At 42.3% G+C, this 19385-nt stretch overlaps 1 protein-coding gene across 2 annotated transcripts in view; it reads left to right on the forward strand.

Annotated features, from left to right (window-relative positions):
* SNTG2 (syntrophin gamma 2) overlaps positions 1-19385 on the forward strand; it is a 787936-nt gene that overhangs the window by 700702 nt on the left and 67849 nt on the right. For both annotated transcript variants that reach the window (XM_077488701.1, XM_077488702.1), the window contains exon 14: positions 3853-4062. In XM_077488701.1, the coding sequence (XP_077344827.1) occupies positions 3853-4062 (210 nt within the window). The remainder of the gene's footprint in view (positions 1-3852; positions 4063-19385) is intronic.

Here is a 19385-nt window from a genome sequence, read left to right on the forward strand (position 1 = left end):
TCTGATTAATAAAAGTCAGCAGCTATACTTTTTGTAGCTGCTGACTTTTTAATGGGTGGAACTCCACTTTAAAATTGAAAAGATAACTTTTTTTTATATACACCAGACCCCCCCCCCCCCCGACCCATAACCTCTATAGCAGTGTTTTCTATAACCTCTAGAGCAATGGATTCCAAACACCAACGATGGGGCATAATTCCTGCCATTGACTCCAACGATGGGGCACTATTCCTTCCACTGACACTAACAATGGAGTATAATTCCTGCTACTGACTCTAATGATCTGGCACCATTCACTCCACTGACACCAATGATGGGGCATAACTCCTGTCACTGACACCAACGATAGGAAACAATTTCTCCCCAAAATGCTAAAGATGGGGCGTAGTTTACTCCCACTGATGCCAGAAGATTTTCTACTCCCACTGGCTACAATCCTGCCCCTCTAAAATCTGAAAGACAATAAACTGGCCCTTTATTTATAAAGTATGTATTGAAACTGTTTTTACACAGTTTCAGCAGTATAAAAATAACATTTATTTTTTCCTGCATACCTGGTGTGATAGGTTAACAATATCTTGGAAAGAACAGAACACATCATTTTTTTTTACATTTATTTAAAGAAATTAAAAAGTATTAAAAAAATTAACGTTGTAATTGATGAACCTTTGTTAAAACCAAAAGCACACAGTCAACATCCAGCTAAGACATTCTCATCACTCATATTATAACTAAGGCCGCGTACACACGGGCGGACTGTTCGCCCAACTTTGTCCGCTGAACAGTGTTTGGGCGGACAGTCCGCTCGTGTGTGGGCTTTCAGCGGACAGTTTCAGCGGACAGTTTGACGGACAAGGTTTTTCGGAATTTCCGAAAAACTGTCCGCTGAAACCTTGTTTCAGCGAACAGTCCGCTCGTGTGTAGGCTTGTTCGTCAAACAAAGTTGCGCGCATGCTCAGAAAGGATTTTCACGCCGAAAGTTATAATGCAGTGTATAGGACGTCGTATTTTTCGTCCCGTTGTACGTGCCGTTCACGTCATCGCGCACGGTTTCAGCAAACTGTTCGTCCGTCGTGTGTGGCCATGTCCGTCCATGCTAAGTTTGAGCGGACTGTTTGCCGAAACTGTTTGACGGACAAAGTTGGGCGAACAGTCCGCGCGTGTGTACGCGGCCTTACAGTGATTTGACATCTCAGTCCTGGCAAATTTATTTTCAAATGTTTAGTGAATGTCATGTAAACGTGCTGGGAAAGTAACATTCACCCTCCATGTAATAGGGTGACTGTTGCAGTAAGCATCATTTTCTTTTAAAGAACAGATTCTACCCAATGTCAGGGATTTTTTTTTTCACCCAGAAAATGTTTTACTACAATGCAGTGAATATGCTTTATAAATAGAGTGAAAGTTGGAGAAAAGATTTGCTTAACATATTGTTAAATAAAACCTGGCTCTGTTTTACCACATGCATGCGCTAATTAATGTAAGGTGTGCCCCTCTGGTTCTGCTCGAGCTGGACTTTATTGGTTACTGGAAAGCCCTGCCAACCGGTTGGATAGTCAAGACAACCATGCACAATGTATGGATTATCATGAATACAATTCTTTATTTCCTGAATACAGAATTTATGCTCTCAGACATTACACAAGGCCAAGGGGGTATGCCCCTTAGCCAACCAATCAAATTACACAAAACACAAGGGGATAGGCCCCTTGGGCAACCAATCATATACATCCACATTTATGTTAGTCATACAATAAGCAAACATTTTTAGGGGATTTCTGCTCAGAGATAAGTCCCTAAATATATATAAAAATATCTTTTCATAACTTTAAGCTGTTATATTTTGAACATAAAATCGCAGGCCTAAATGTTCTAAGTATGCAAAACTTAAATGTCAACTGCAACCGCAAGCGCGTCCTCTTTTTCGCAAATTTGCCCCTCAGAAGAAACTTGCAAAGCATTGCATGTGAAGCTGTTTCCAATAACCTTTCTCAGATATATATGTATCAGATATACATATATATCTATACAAGCAGATTCTAGTATAACAAAAAGAGTATAAACTTAAAGGGTGACTCTCCCTATCCTTACAATTAATGCATGTCCAGTCTTTGCATGTAATAAAAGGTGCCAACCCTTCCTCTATTGTATCAATATGATATCCCTTCCTCTATTGTATCAACATGATTGTCCCTAACTATTACGCTGAGCACTGAATTTCAGGCCTGCTTGTCCCGATGTTGAGCAGCTTAAGAAAGAGAAGAAATTGCTTGCAGCAATAAAGATGGCCTTGTCTGTTTTATTGACAGGTTTATATAGTTATATGGATGACAGCTTTAGTTTTCTTTGCTGCCACTTTCATAAATAAGCCCCATGAACTCCTCGCACCTGTGTCTTTGTTGCTTCACATTGAAACATCATTTAACAGCTTGTAGAATACATTTCTTAAAGTGTTAATAAACTCCAAAACAAAAATCGAATATATATTGTAGCTTACTGATTCTGAAATATGGTGGCTGCATTTGTTTTTGTTTTTTTTTGTTTTATTTCCTTTATGTTCACCTGGTGATCCAAACAATAACACACTTCATATCCTGTTCCACTGGCTAGAGGCACAATGGAGACATCTAGGGACAAAAACAATGTCAATATGTGCAGCAGATAGTGTTAGGCCCCTTTCACACATGCGGATGGTATGTCCGTATTTCATCCATCCGTTTGTGGATGAAATACGGGCCATACATGCATCCCTATGGGATAGCGGGTGTCTGCGGATGAGCATCCGCAGACACTCGCTATTGTTCGCCTCCGCAAATGTCCGATTCTGCAGACGGAGGAAAATCCTATTTTTCTGTCCGTCTGCAGAGCGGATTGGATGAACATGGACACACGGTCTGTGCTCGTCCGATCCCCATAGAGGAGAGCGGAGAGCTGACAGGGCGGTCCACGCACAGTGTGTGGAGACCGCCCTGTCCGCCGCCGGCTCAGCGGGGACAACGGAGCGATCCCCGCTGAGCGAGCGGATCATCACGGGGCGGATCTTTACTGATCCGCCCCGTGTGAAAGAGGCCTAAGATGCACTAGCAGGTTGAGATATACTTGACTAACAAATCAAAGCCAAGCTCCAGCTAACACTTTTTAAATTGTCAGTAAAGTATTCTTTTTGACTTGTACCTACAGGTAAGCCTATAGTAAGGCTTACCTGTAAGTACAGTGAATAGCTCCTAAACTTTTACTGTGTAGGAAATATGCACACTGCATGCAGCCGATGGAGTCACCGGCGCATGCGCTTTGATGGCATGTCCGTGCCATCCTTTCAGAGATCCGTACTATGGCCGTGACTCCCGAAAGTGACAAAGGATACATGAATAAAAGCTGACTGTTTGTATTTTTCCAATTTTTTTGTGCATTTTCTCTGTTACGTCCATTGAAGTCTATTAAGGGCAGAAAAACTTGAAGGTTGTACCTAAAAATAAGATGTACATTTTTGAGCTACAAGCTCCAAGGAAACTATGCTCAGGTGTTCACAGGCACAACTGCAAACCATGGGACTTTAGATGTTGAGCATTTTGGAACTTAAAACTACAAAATGCTCATATGTGAATAGAGACTAAAGGCTGTTGTCATAAAAAGGTGTGCATCCATGCCTTATCTCCACCCACGCTTTACAATCTTCTGTCAAGCATGTCCATTGGGTCAGGTTCTCATCAGTGATTTCTTCCAACTTTCACAGACAGAAAACTGTCTAAATCCAGACATCCAATGAGATTACTCCTTATAATTTTGTATAAGGGACTTTTATGAAGAAACAATGTATCCTGACTTGCCTTGGCATCCAAATTTCTGTTTTAGGTTTGGCCTGCTGATGAAATCTGGATTCAAGAAAATCTCTATTTAAATATCAATCAGAGTGAAGATTTTGAAGAACAGCGACCGTACTGTTTTAGTGTGTTGGTTGGTTATGGAAAAAGCCATTACTTCAGCACGGAGCTGGGCAGTGATCTGCCGATGTGGGACAGATCGTTTCAGAAATCAATCTTCATGGAAGTGCAAAGAGCTGGAGTAAGTAATGAAAAAAACTTTTTTTTCTTTTGTTTGAATATTTTATTGTGTTTTACAAGATACAATTTATTTGCCTTTGTGAGAGCTTTTTATACAATATAAAGTTATTCCTTCAACAAAGCTTTGCAAATGAATAAAGATTGGTCAGGGAAAAAAATAATTCAAGAAGATCGACTGACCAACTGTTTAACAAGTAATGCTACTTTATATTGATATATCGAACTGGCAATGATAACCATTGAATAAAGAATAGACTGATGATATGAAATCAATAAGCCAGTATAGATACAGTATATATATAGATGTAAATATAGATTGGGGATAATAGTAATAGTGGGATGACAGTTTAAGATATTGCCGGATAGTTGGTAGATATGCTACTGAAGCCAGGGCTAGGATCTGACTCTTTGGCTTGGCAGTACCTGGCAAAAACAGCCCTAAAACACCAACCATCCCAAGTATCCCTATTTGTAGTAGAACCTATAGAATTCGGAGCAATGTAGGAAAAAATTTCCGCAACAGGGTAATAGAAAAAAAAAGGGGGGGAGAGAAGGGGATTTCAGAGAGTATTATACAATTGGATATTTAGAGAATGTTAGTCAAAGAGTAAAGTAATGCCGCATACACACGATCAAACAATCGGGTGGAAAAGTCCGGCAAACTCAAGTCTGCCGGACAATCCCCCCGTGTGTAGCCTCTGGCTGACTTTTTTGACCCAAAAGTAAGGTGGACTTAGAAAGTAGTTTTGCACTCCAATATTCCAGCCGGACTTGCATTTCGGCAGACAATCCGGCCGTTCGTATGTCAGTCCACCATACTTTTGAAATGAACGGACTTTTCCCGCCCGGAGAAAAATCCGCTCATTTTGAGCGCGTCTCCAGGTAGGCGGGGCCCGCGAAGGAGACGTCGCTGGCCCCGCCACCTGGTACGGACTTAAAGGGGAACCCCAACGCCAAAAAAAATCGGCGTGGGGGTCCCCCCCAGGTCCACATCAGACCCTTGTCCGAGCACGCTACCCGGCCGGCCAGGAAAGAGGGGGCGAGCGAGCGCCCCCCTCCTAAGCCGTACCAGGCCACGTGCCCTCAACATGGGGGGGTGCCTTGGGGAAGGGGGGCCGTGCGGCCCCCCCACCCCAAAGCACCTTGTCCCCATGTTGATGAGGAAAGGGCCTCTTCCCGACAACCCTGGCCGTTGGTTGTCGGGGTCTGCGGGCGGGGGGCTTATCGGAATCCGGGAGCTCCCTTTAATAAGGGGGCCCCCGGATACCGCCCCCCCACCCTATGTGAATGAGTATGGGGTACAATGTACCCCTACCCATTCACCTGTGAAAAAAGTACAAAAAAAACACAACACAGGGTTAAAATAGTTTATTGCACAGCTCCGGGGGTCTTCCGTCTTCAGGGGTCTTCTCGCCGGACTCCTCCGCTATCTTCTGCTAGCTCTTTTACTAGCGGAGGAGCTTTCTTCCTCACCGCCAGCCTCTTCTTCCGACTTCGGGGGTCTTGTCCCCCTCTTCGGTTCTTCTGCTGGGCCACCGCGCCTTCTTCTAGCTCTTTTACAGGCGGTGGCCGCCGCCTTCTGTTCTTCTCTTCAGATGTTGCCTCGTCGCTCCCTCCGCTCACAATGATGGGGAACCAGGCGCGCGGCGACTTATATAGGGACATCACCGGATGATGTCCCCACCTATTATGATGTCACAGTCCCAGAGGATGTAGCGTGCCATGTGTGGGCAAGTAGCCCGTTCGGAAAGTCCGACGGACAGTCCACCGGATAGTCGGCTACATGTGTACGTGGCATAAGAAAGTAAGTAGCATGGCCTGTTAGTTTATATTAAATTATTATCTATATCTGGAGGGAGGTAATGTTCAATCCATGGTTTCCATAATGATTCAGATTTGGTGATTTTGTCAAGATAGTTTGCTTCAGTCTTAGCATGGATCATCAATTGCGTCACTTTGTAGAACAGATTGTATGCAAAGTGAGTTTTTAAACCATTTTTTTTTCTTTTCTACTGCTGCACAATTGGCTTTTTTTTTTTTTTAAAGAGGTGCTTGACCTAAGGCCATTTTGAATAAAATAGAAATGGGGTAGAAACTAGGTAATATACTACCTGTGATTTAGAGTGTAGCACCATATCTGGATTATGATATGCATTCCATGATTCCACAATGAAATATTTTTGAATCTCTGCTGTGCCACAGGGTGTGGGAGTATGTACAACAGCACCCATCTGGAGACAAATGGAGTATGGGCTGGCATCAAACATTTTTATTGATGACAGGTTCTCAATAAAGCACCTGGCTCCTCCCCCTCCCTATTCCACAGTTACATTTATTTATCTAGCAGTTCTGACGGTTTCTTTGCTGTAACGCAACATTTACTTGAAGAAGGGATGGGAAGGCGTCTCAATCCTTACCCAGCGTCCATGATACTTACAAGGATTTTTCACCCACTGGGACCTCGTGCTTGCATTGTCTTCTTGCATGTGCTGGAAACCCCCTACATGTGTGCAGATGTGCCACAAGATGGCTGATCCAGTGACGGGGTGCAAGGTCAACATTGAGGGGGACTGAAATTCCTCTTTAAGCTATACTTTTTTTTTGTTTGCAAACTATATCGACAGTCCTTGCCAAGCACCTGTATTAAACAAAGGACATCAAAGCAAGCTTGTTAAACAGGACTTCATGAGAACACTGGATTTATGGTAGATCACCAGCTACTTTATCTGTACTTGTAATGTTTTCAAAGAGACAAAACATATGCAAATGTGCATTCATTGCATACATTTACTGACATGTACATTTACATTTCACCCATTTAAAAAAAAATAAAGTCATTAAAAGTCAGCAGCTTTAAATATTGTAACTGCTGACTTTTAAAAATTATTTACTTACCAGTCCATTTATGGAGTCCCACAGCTGAATCTAGTAACTGCTGTAGGTCCCCAGTGCCAGCATCTTGGATATTGGAAACAGCTGTAACACCCTGATCACAACCAGCTCCCCGCTGTGCATGCATGAAATTATTTGGTGCAGTGATACAGGTCCTACAGAACTCCTGGGACATGTGACTGGTCACATGTTCAGGAAGCTGTGGCAAGGGAGGGGGTGGGGGTGAGTAACATCATCCTTACTTAGGCGAGGATTGAGGAATTGGGAGCAACTACTGGCAAAAAACAATATTCACACCGACTCCCCTCTGAAAACCTGCAAATCAGTTAAAGGTTTGGGGGAGGAGAAAATTTGCAGTACTTCACATTTTTGAGTAAAGTTCCACTTTAAGGTCTATTATATAATATTTACTGTATATTTACTGTATATTACATATGCAGCAGATCCTTGTCATCCATACCTAACCTACCTACAATTCCAATAATGTTGAAGAAAGTTCTGGCCTTCTGTGGAGAATTGCAGAGCAGAAAAGACAGCCATGTAACAGTACTGTCTGCAGAATGCTTTTTTACCAGACTGGACATTTTACATAATTTCCCCAAGATAGAGATATCTGCAAAGCACATGGGCAGAAGGTTTATAAGCAGTGTCTGGCTTTATTAGAATGATATTGTGTGAATATCACCTAAGGCAGTGATGGCGAACCTTGGCACCCCAGATGTTTTGGAACTACATTTCCCATGATGCCCTAGCACTCTGCAGTGTAGTGGAGCATCATGGGAAATGTAGTTTCAAAACATCTGGGGTGCCAAGGTTCGCCATCACTGACCTAAGGCCTTTAGCTTGGTTAACTAATGGGGTGGTACATCATTTGAACTCTTCAGATGATGTAGAGTGTTACCATTTGTAATAGACCCCATAGGCTGTCAAGGCATAGTTATAAAGTACATATATCAAACACAAAGCCCACAGGCTGAATTAGGTCTGCCAGGCCTTGTCATATGGCCCTCACAACCAGTTTTGCAGCCAGAACGTGGGAGAACTCCACTCTCACCCTACACTCCCACTTCTCAATGTCATTTGTGAACACTGAAGCCTTCTGTGTTTACAAGGGATAGCATTTCTCTCAGCAACTCCTGGAACTAATAGATTCACACACGCAGGGTGCGGTGGGGACAGATCTCCAGAAACTGAGAGAGAACAATATTCCTCCAAGGCAAGGCAAATCCAGCTACAAAGGGAGGTACTAGAACCTTGCCAGGTAGGTGAGAAAGGTTTACGGAAGCTTCAGTAGGGTTGGTGCATATTACACCCCTAAACCTTGCCCTCTGTACACAACACACCCCAGAAATCTGCACTCTGTACATAGGGCAACCCTGGAACTGCACTCTGTACATAATACAGTCCTGAACTTTGTACTCTAGGTATCATAATCCTAAACTCTGCACTCTGTAAGTACAGCACTCCTGAACCCTGTAATCTGTATGTAGCACACCCCAGATACAACTGGCCCTTTGAGGGCAACCACATTTGAAATTGAGTTCGACACCCCTTACAAAGCAATGTATTATACATTTTTCACCTCAGTTTTGTAGGGAGAAGATTTCTCATATTTATAACTTACATTCACCAACTACATTGTTCATCCAGTTAAATTACATTCACTTGCCCAATATTTTTAATATGAAATCCAAAGTTTAGTAATATTTAGAATGAAAGCAACATTATTTTCTTTTTTTTACAAATGGTGCAGTGCTGCATTATACCATTACCTTTAAAGGATTTACCATGAAGCATTGAAGAGATCCGTCAGGCTTGCATGTCATAACACACATTCGTTGCACATTCAACTAATTTCATGGGAAGATTGTAGGCAAAAAAATTGATATGCATACTAAACCATTCATCCCCTTCACATTTAGTTACAAAATGTTATAGCTCTCACAAATAGCAGAGATGAATGTGGTTGAACTTGAAGAGATCTGAATGCAATATTTTCTATTGCTATGCCCCTGTATTACTTATTATCTATGAGATTTATCTGGCACGTAAAGCTAAATTCTGGGAAAATAAAAAAATACCCCGTGCAGTGGGGCTGCACCCACACTGCGAGGGTAACTTGCTCATATCATCTAGAGGGAAGGAGAAAAGGGTTTTTTAGCCTCCATGATCCGGCGGTGGACTGTTCCTTAGCATGCTCACATTCATTGCAGGGATATGGATCCTGCTCTGGTCTTGATGACTTCAGGACCGTAGATGATAAAGCATAGGTGTGCAGATGCTACAAGAATCGGTCTAGCTGCAGGAAGGAGTGGATGATCATTTAAGTAGTTCTTTTTTTTCCCCCTAGGCGCAAGCAAGCAATTAACTCTTGCAGTGCGGACACAGCCCCACTACAAATGATCATTTGGCCCGGAGTTGGGCTTTAAGCATAAAAAAATCATGGCACATGTGTATTTATCACTTCTCAGTTTGAGTAGTGAGTAGAGACCCTTTAAATCAAAGCCTGTTAACCCCAAAGATGTGCTGAATGGCACTACAATCAAAGAAAAGAACAGAAATGGTGATTCAATGGCATCATAGTTTTCATTCTCTCTCCTGTAGTATTGCCATTCCAAGTGTGATTTAAGCAACCGTTAATGCTTATGGAGCCACTGGACCTTTACATTTAAGTTTATAATTCAATTACTGCAAAATGCAATTTAGGCTGTAATTAAGTTTAACAGAAGATTACAGAGGGTGGGGGGGGGGAACAGGTTCAAACTAAAACGTGTCTGCTTTTGTGAACATTTGCTTTATTTTTATCTCTTAAGCTACTACTATATCATTTCCAGCATGTTAAATTATTTCAGCTCATTCAACCTTAAGACAACTGCAGCGTACTAGTTTCCAATTGTGCTTCTTTTGTTTGTTGCAGTCTACAATTATAAAGTGAAATGTTAATATTACAAAAGTATAAATTATTTAAACTCTAATGAAAGTCTATGTTAAATACAGATTTAGGTTAACCTTGAACTCTAGGCAAATATAAAAGACACACATTAGTACAGCTCTATCATCATTATTACAGTACATTACACTTTTATTATTTAAAAATAAATGTAACAAATAACTTAATTTGACCTGGTAGCAGCTTCTTGCAGACTACTGTATAGCAGGGCTGGAGTGTGAGAGTGAAAAACAGCACAAGGAGCCAATCAGTTCATGTGCTGACAAGGAAGAGAATTCAGAGTGGCAGTGATAGGCTGGGTTAGATCCAGGACAAACTTGGCTCAGACAAAGTGGGTTGAATAATGCTGAGGACATCTAGGCTTAAAATCACATTATTGACTGTAAATATTGCAGCAAAAGCTGATTTTGATATTTTATCTTTTGATGTTATATATAGACTATATTACCAAAAGTATTGGGACACCTGCCTTTACATGCACATGAACGTTAAAGGCATCCCAGTCTTATGCCTTGTACACACGGTTGGACATTCCGACCACAAAATCCATTGGATTTTTTCCAACAGGTTTTGTCCTAAAGTGGTGTTGCATACACACGGTCAGACAAAGTTGTCGGAAAATCCAATCGGTCGGAACGAACAACAATCCAACAGTTTTAGTTCAGAGGAAAGTAAAATAATCACCCCATGGGCCACTACAATCAACGCTCACTGTCTGGGGAAAAAGAAATCCTTCCTTACCTCACAATGGCATTAATTCCTCTAATCAAACAACAATTAAAAAAAGAAAGTCATGCATATATGTAGCACTACCCCCCTAAAAGTTGCTGAAGTTAAGGTTGCCCACTGCTGCACAGCCAGTCACACCGCATTTCCTTCTTTCATCCGGACACATGCAATCAGTCTTTGGCTTGTTTTTGTAGTTTTATTAGGGGACGATAACTTGGATAAGGTAAGGGATTATGGAATGCCCAGTGTGACAGTAAACAGAAATTCAGGGACAACTTACTCCCTATTTACAGATTCCTCTTTTTGCTTCCTCCTGCACACACTTGGTTCCTCTATGTACATCTCCTGCTGGTTCACTCTTGAGGGAACTAACAGTATATCACTAGTTCAGCAAAGGCTCATTACAAGTAGGAACTCTCAGTCCCTTTGACAAAGTAACACAAATTAAGTGAACAGCATAATACACCTCCCTCTTGTTCCCTGTGCCCACTGATCCCAGTTCCATGCGCTTGCAGAAAGCCAGCACACCTGGCTGCCACCAGATGCACCTGGCTTCTCCTCCTCCCAGTCCTCCTGACTGACTCTCAGCCCCAGTCTTGCCCTACTGACACACACACAAAAAGATTCCCCAGGGAAAGGTTTGATGAAGACTTGGCACACTGCTGTCTTCAAGAGAGACCTGCTACAGATGGCACCCTCCCCTTGTCTGTCCCTGGTCTGCTCACTGTCTCTTCTTGCTCTTTCTGCTGCCTTTCCAGCCTATGTCCCTCCAACTGCCTCCTCTAGTGGGATCCTTCTAGGCCACCCTTCTAAGCTCCAGCCTGAGGTAACCCCCTTCCCCCAGTAAGGGGTAGCTCAAAGGCCACTGAAAGCCTCCCTCAGCCCTGCTTCTCCATCTTCCACCTGAACTCTCTGCTGCCATGGCCCATGTCTTTTTATGGGCTTTCTTAGTTCCCTGCCAGGCTCACTCCTGGGGATTGGATAAGGGCCCATACATTTTCAAGGCAGCTTCTCATTACCTCCACCCCCTAGTTCCAGAAAATTCTCTAACACTCTGGAAACAAGGTGGAGGGGGGGGGGGGGGTACCAGAGAGCTGCCAGGATGAGTCATCCAGCCCTGACCCACATTTAATGACTGAGGTCTAACCCAGAGTTGGCTATGTTTTTTCCTACTCTCACTACTAGTAGCACAAACTAGAAGGTGCTATATATAATTACTAGTAAGTAAAATTCTGGAAACAGTAGTTTTAACCATTTGACCACTGGGCACTTAAACCCCCTAACCAGACCAATTTTCAGCTTTCGGTGCTCTCACACTTTGAATGACAATTACTCAGTCACGCAACACTGTACCCAAATTAAATTGTTGTCCTTTTTTCACACAAATAAAGCTTTCTTTAAGTGGTATGTAATCACCGCTGGGTTCTGTATTTTTTGTGCTATTAATCAAAAAAGACTGATAATTCGGTAAAAATAAAAATTCTTTGTTTCTTTTAAAATTTATTGTCAGAGTATTGGCAGAGTATTGGCAGAATATTGCAGTGTTTCAAAGTATAGGCAGAGTATTGCACAGTGTTGCAGAGTATTGCACAGTGTTGCGGTGTATGGGCAGAGTACTGCAGATTATTGGCACTGAGCAGAGCTGTGGGCACTACACATCCAGCCCACAGCACTGCTGCCATCTCTCCCCCTCTCCCCTCTCACTGTACCGATCGGTACAGAGAGGGGAGGGAGGAACCGGCATCATGACGTGATGCCGGTTTGTTTACAAGTGATCGTTCCGTCATTTGAAGGAGCTATCACGTGGTAAACAGCCGCTCTCGGTGACCTTTTACCATGATCCATGATGCATTGGGTCCTCAGGACCCGGCGGTCACGGATGTTCCCGGGTGCACGCCCCAGGGGCCGGATGGGAGAAAAATTCTGGGAGGGTGTCCATGGACGTGGAATAAGCTGACCGTGCTGTAGCCATCTTTCGGCTATGGCCCGGTCAGCATGTGGTTAAAGTATAACTAATGGCATAACTTTAGTTTGGGATAACGTGGAGAGGGATTAGAACACCTGTCAAGCTTATATTTTTGTGTGTGTCTGTGAGAGATTCACCCTCTCTATATGTCTTGTATACTGTTATCACCAAAAGTAAAAGTTAAACGAAAACCACAAATTTTGATTTGAATAGAGGGAAAATCGTTAAATGGGGACACTAGTTCCTGTGACAACCACGGACTTTCTTACTTTAGCGGTTTTTCCTCTTGGGTATGGAAGAGGAAGTGAAGTCAAATCTCCCCAGTGGGACACAGATGGCAAAAATAAAGCTGCCAAGGGTTATAACCCTCCCGTACTCTGTCTGAAATAAAAAAAAAAGTTTTGCCTTTATTTCCACTTTAAGGAAATGATCTATTTTTTTTTCCATTGATTATTTTGCCATGAGTAGCTTCTATAAATGGACATAACTAAAAATGATGTCCCTTGACCTTTCCATTTTCTTTGTATTGACCCTGGATATAATCTAAGGTTTCTTTATCCTAAATAAACAAGCTGTTTTACACATTTTATATTGACATTTCCTACCTTCTTCCTACCACGCTTGACTTTGTACTCTCTCCAAATGCCCTTCTAAGCCCTTGTACACACGGTCGGACATTGCAACGGAAAATGTCCGATCGGACCATGTTGTCGGATAATCCAACCATGTGTGGGCTCCATCGGACTGTTTCCGTCGGAATATCCGACCGACAAAGTTTTAGAGCTGGGCTATAACATTTTCCGACAACATGGTCCAATGGGACTTTGTCCTATCGTTTGAATAGAATTCCGATCGGACAAAGTCCCACGCATGCTCAGATCAAATTCCTAGACCAAAGCTATTGGCTACTAGCCTGAACGTAGTCCTGCTGTAACGAAATAACGTCACCACGTTCTGAACAATCGGATTTTCCGACAACTTTGTCTGACTGTGTGTATGCAACACCAGTTTAGGACAAAATCCGACGGATTTTGTTGTCGGAATGTCCGACCGCGTGTACAAGGGCTTACAGTAATATACTAAACTTGTGCATCCTCTTGTTAGCCTAACCAGACATTGTAAACATGAATACTAGCATATAATGGATATATATGGTAACTAGAGGTACTACCATTGAGATACAGAGACAATAGTCTCAGATAGGCCTTTATTTCTTCTTTTTTTTTTCCCCCATACCAAGTTGTACATTTTCATCTGTTCATTAAAATAAATAGGATATGATAGCAATTTTTATCAGCAGGACCAATGATAATGTGACTGAAAAGCCTGAATTTTTAATATGTAAACCCACATGAGAGCCGGAATTCTTTGTCATTTGTACATGATTTGTTCTGTCCATTCTCATAACAAGAAGGACCTCTCACAGGGCGCCTATTTAACAGCTGTTTATGTTAATATATGAAAAGACTGAATGATTAATATAATGAGCAGGAAATACAAGCTTCAAAAACCAATTATTCAGAGTCACTGATTTATATCTACACCACCACTAATAGAATTATATATGATATCAAACGCAGAGGAAACACTTCAGTCCCTTGAAGATCGATGTGGTTTAGCCAATATGGGCTTTTAATCATTGAAGTAACATTTAAGCTTTGCTCAATATTCATGGTTTTCAATTTGCTTGAACATAGAGTTCTGTGATTTTCACTAATCAGGTGGAGTTTGATATATTACATGGCATACCGAAATTAACAGGGAATTTAACATGTACAGAAAAAAACTGTTTAGATCACAGCATGGAGCCAATACACCCCCTTCTGCTGTGGCTTTGATGGTTTCTTTGAAGATGGTTGCCATACGCTTTACAAATCTAAATATGTTGATTAACCACTTCCCTTCCGGACATTTTTCACATATTTTTGGCTATAAAATAACTTACACCCCTCAGAGCAATATAGAGACCTTGTAGGATGGTAGTTTCATTGTTTTACAGTACATGATATTTGCGCAACTTTTGATTAAATCTATATTTTCAGGAAAAACATACTAAAAACATTTTTAGTGCATACAAACATTAAACCGTTTTTTTTTGTATGGAATGAGTCTAGGTTAACATCTATGCGGTTGCGGTTGATGCATTCTTCAGGCACATTTTGCGTTTTTAAACCTGCGTTTTTGCATGCGTTTTGTTTTTTACCCCCCCCCCCCCTTTAAAAACACTGTATGTCGCTCGTTGCTGAGGAGTGGGCCGGAAATCCATCTGTGGCAATCTTAACAATCTGTGGGTCTGTTATGGATTGTTTTTAAGGGGAAAAAACAACACAAAATATATCACAAACACAATAGTTACGTTTTTGGTTCAACTTTATTGAAGTCTTTTACATGCAAAACACAAAACCCAATAGAACACCTTTGGGATGAAATAGAGCAGAGACTGCGAGCCATGCCTTCTCATCCAACATCAGTGCCTGGCCTCACATATGCGCTTCTGGAAGAATGGTAAAACATTCCCATAGACACACTCCTAAATCTTGTGGACAGCCTTCCCAGAATAGTTGGGAACAGAGCTCATCGCTTCACTCTAAGGGAGCTTCCTCCAGGTGCTAATCATACAAGATCTCGGATCATTTATGGACATTATGTTTTAACAAATGTTTTAATATTATGTGTGCTTATTCACTCACATTTTATGTATACCTTTATTCCAGTTGCTATATCATTTTATGTTATCACCATATCTAGCGCCGCTGTTCACCCCTGTTTTTCCCAGAATAGTTGAAGCTGTTATAGCTGGAAAGGGTGGGCCAACTCAATATTGAACCCTATGGACTAAGACTGGGATGCCATTAACCCCTTCAGATCCGCGCTATAGCCGAATGATGGCTACAGCGCGGACCTACTTTGCCGGGAGGCCATAAATATATGTCCTACCCTTTGCACGCTCCCCTGTTGAGTAGAAAATGAGGGCTGGAGAGCATGGGCTGCATCGGGGGGGGGGGGGGGCGAGCAGCCCTGGCAAGCGGAGTTGAACAGGAGCTATTTTCCCAGCCAGGGGGAAAGAGGAGAGGAAGAGCCAAGCTGGCTGATCATCAAAGAGTGGGTATTGCCCGCTGTAACAGTTTCAATTTGAAATACTGGGTTCCCAACACTGCTCACCATCACACAGGAAGAGTTGAGCTGGCCGATCATCAGGGAGCGGGGATTGTCCGCTGTGACAGCTTTCATTTGAAATGCTGGGTTCCAGGCACTGCTCAAATCACACAGTCCAGTCTCCTTGCCCTGCGCCACTCTCGTCACACAGTCCCGCCTCCTTTCCCTGAGCCGCTTACATCATACAGTCCTGCCTCCTCACCTCAACACTGGACCAATACCAGGAGGCGCTGGTCCAGTGTTCCCGGTGGTATATTTGCAAAATAATGAAGCAGACAATTAAATCAAAGTGAAACAACCTACAAACGACACACATTGACAACATCAATAATATTTCAGGGGGAAATACCCCCCCCCCAAAAATACAATAAACCAAAGTAACAAAAAATTGCTCTAAAACACAGCTGCAAAGACATAACAAACAAAATTCAAAGAGAAAATACATGTGTTACAAACTCTATAAGGACACTCAAATATACTCTCTTGCTGGCCCCACGCACAATCTTGAGCAAGGTAAAGAATGCTATCTGCAAGCTTTATATAAAATAGATTTGTGTGCTAATGTGGCAATTGAAAACACACTCATAGTCCATGAAACAAACAAAATGCAAGTTCACCCAATGTAGAGACAGAACTTCAAAGTTGGTACACCTGTTAAGAATGTCCTTAAATGACTGCCCAGGAACATCCAAGTGCTGTTCACAAACAAAAAGCTGAAAAAAATAATCAAAGTCCCTGAGCATGCCCAGACCAACCCAAATGCAGCTAGCACAAAATAAGCCATTCCTGTCCAAAATTAAGCACATCATCCAGCATGCTACAAAATGACACATGGGAAAAACACCCCCAGTCCAGAGAGGCAAACAAAGAGCCTAACATGGGCAAAAGTTATACAACAAATAACAATGAAGTCTATGGGAAATTATTTTTAATTTTGCTAGTCCCCACTTGGCTGCCTTATCTTCTAGTTATTGGCCTTTAAATGGGTATCACTAAAAAATATTGTGCCCTTCCCCACACATGAACAAGCCCCTAGCCAAACACACAGCAAGTCAGCCCATGAAAGGGGGGTGAATGCTTGGGAGCAGGAGGGACTCGGGGACCCCAAAAGTCAACCACCTTGTTCCCCTATTCAGGGTAACAAGAGCCTCTTCCATACAAGTCTAGTCTGGGGTTGTGGGGGGCTGCAGACAGTGGACTTTACGGAATGTGGAAAGCCCCTTTAAAATAGTGGATACAAGGGGCTTTGTGGTTGGTATTGGGCTGAGCTCAACATGCCCCAAAGGCAGCCAGCTATATTGAGTGCATGTGGCCTTGTATGGTTCAGGAGGGGGTTGGGCAATCGCTCTTCTCGCCCCTTTCCTAGCTGGCCCTGTTATATGCTCTGAAAAAGCATGTGGATTGGATTGGTGAAGGCAGCTCACAGCCTTTTGAGAATGGAGTAGAGTGTGGAGTTAAAAGCAAAAGTTAGCCCATGGAAATCCAACGGGTTAGATGGGGAGACAAGAGAATTGTAGAATGGCGTGTGGCGTTTCCTTTTAACCACTTTTTAACCACTTTTAACTACTTCATCCCCAGGGGATTTTACCTCCTTCCTGACCAGAACACTTTTTGCAATTCTTCACTGCATCGATTTAACTGACAATTGCGCGGTCATGCGACGTTGTACCCAAACAAAATTGACGTCCTTCTTTTCCCACAAATCTTCGATCAGCCAACAAAAACCTCCTCCTCGTGCCCAAAGCCCGGTATAAATCCAAGGGTGATCGGAGATTCGCTGTCCAAGGGCCTCGGCTATGGAATGCTCTACCAATCAACATCCGCCTGGAAGAAAATTACCTGGCTTTTAGGAAAAAACTCAAGACCTTCCTCTTTTAGCAGATGATCAAAGCTCGCCACAGCGCCTAGAGGCGATTCAGTTCGCATTGTGCGCTATATAAGTATTTCATTCATTCATTCATTCATTCACAAATAGAGCTTTCTTTTGGTGGTATTTGATAGCCTCTGCGTTTTTTATTTTTTCTGTGCTATAAACAAAAAAAGCGACAATTTTGAAAAAAAAACTCAATATTTTTAACTTTTTGCTATAATAAATATCCCCCAAAAATATATATAAAAAAAATTATTTTTCCCTCAGTTTAGGCTGATAAGCGTATATTGATTGGTTTGCGCAAAATTGATAGCGTCTACAAAATAGGGGATAGTTTTATGGCATTTTTATTTTTAAAAAATTTTTTATTAGTAATGACGGCGAGCTGCAATTTTTATCGGGACTGTGACATTATGGCAGACACACCAGACATTTTTGACACTATTTTGGGATCATTGTCATTTATACAGCGATTGATGCTATAAAAATGCATTGATTACTGTGCAAATGACACTGGCAGTGAAGGGGTTAACCACTAGGGGGCAATTAAGGGGTTAAGTGTGTCCTAGGGAGTGATTCTAAGGGGGCTGGGCTTTAACACACAGAACAGTGATCACTGCTCTTGATGGCAGAGAGCTGTGATCTTTGTCATGTAACTAGGCAGAACGGGGAAATGCTTTGTTTTCAAAAGCATCTCTCCGTTCTTCCTCTCCATGACATGATCGCAGGCACCCGGAGGACATCGAGTTTGAGTGACCCACGGTCATGGTCACGGAGACCGCGGCGGGCATGTGCCCGCGTTGCCGGCTGTGAGCAAGCGCCCGTGACACCTCTTCTTAAAGGTGACGTACCTGTACACCCTTTTGCCTACCAGCGCCATTCTGCCAACATACATCGGTATGAGCTGGTCGGTAAGCAGTTAAAAGCAAAAGCTAGCCCAGGGAGATCATATGCATTAGAGGGGGAAAGTTAAATGCCCTTTTAGGAGGAGTTAGAGGAGCAAGAATCTTTTTACATAATTTTAACAAGGTGCATGTCACATGGCAACATAACATGCTAACATGACCTGTGTGCAAATCTACTTAAAAAAATATATAAAGGTGAACCAGTGTAAAAAAAAAAAAAAATGTCAAGTTTAGAGGTGCGCCCGTTCAACCCACGCAATTGCATTTGCGTTGCTTGATATTTACTAAGATTTTGAACGAGCGCAAGAGCAGCTTGCACATGCGCAGTGCTTACATTAATCTCACGCAGTTCTAAACCTACTTGCAGGCACAGCAGGATTGCTCTGAAAAAGTTATTTTCTCATTCTATTTTGGGCAGATTTGTTACTGGGGCAGTTACTAAACTTCCTCATATCACCCCATAATATTGGCACCTCCATTTCCTGTTAATATTGAATTGAAGATGGCATGCACCATGTCCATAGTGGTGCACAGATTGCATTCTCCCATGCCCTGAGATCGCTATAGTAAATGGGGGATTCGTACTCTGTTTCTGGTGCACCGTTTCGTAAATATGAAAATGTGCATTGCGCCTCACCGTGCAATCCCACTAATGGTGCATGGCTTTCATAAATCAGCCCCACTGATTGCATAATTACCCATTCATATTACACGGGTTGTAAGTGACCACCATACTCATTAACCCTATTTGTGTTTTGCAGTGTTAACTGTATAGATGTGTCTGTTTTCTTCCTTTCTGCAAGGCATTTTGCACATATCAAATATAAAAATAACTTTTAAATGAATCTTGACATAA

Source organism: Lithobates pipiens, unplaced genomic scaffold, assembly GCF_037356315.1.
Source record: "Lithobates pipiens isolate NorthernLeopardFrog02 unplaced genomic scaffold, aLitPip1_a1.2 Scaffold_18, whole genome shotgun sequence".
NCBI lineage: Eukaryota > Metazoa > Chordata > Amphibia > Anura > Ranidae > Lithobates > Lithobates pipiens.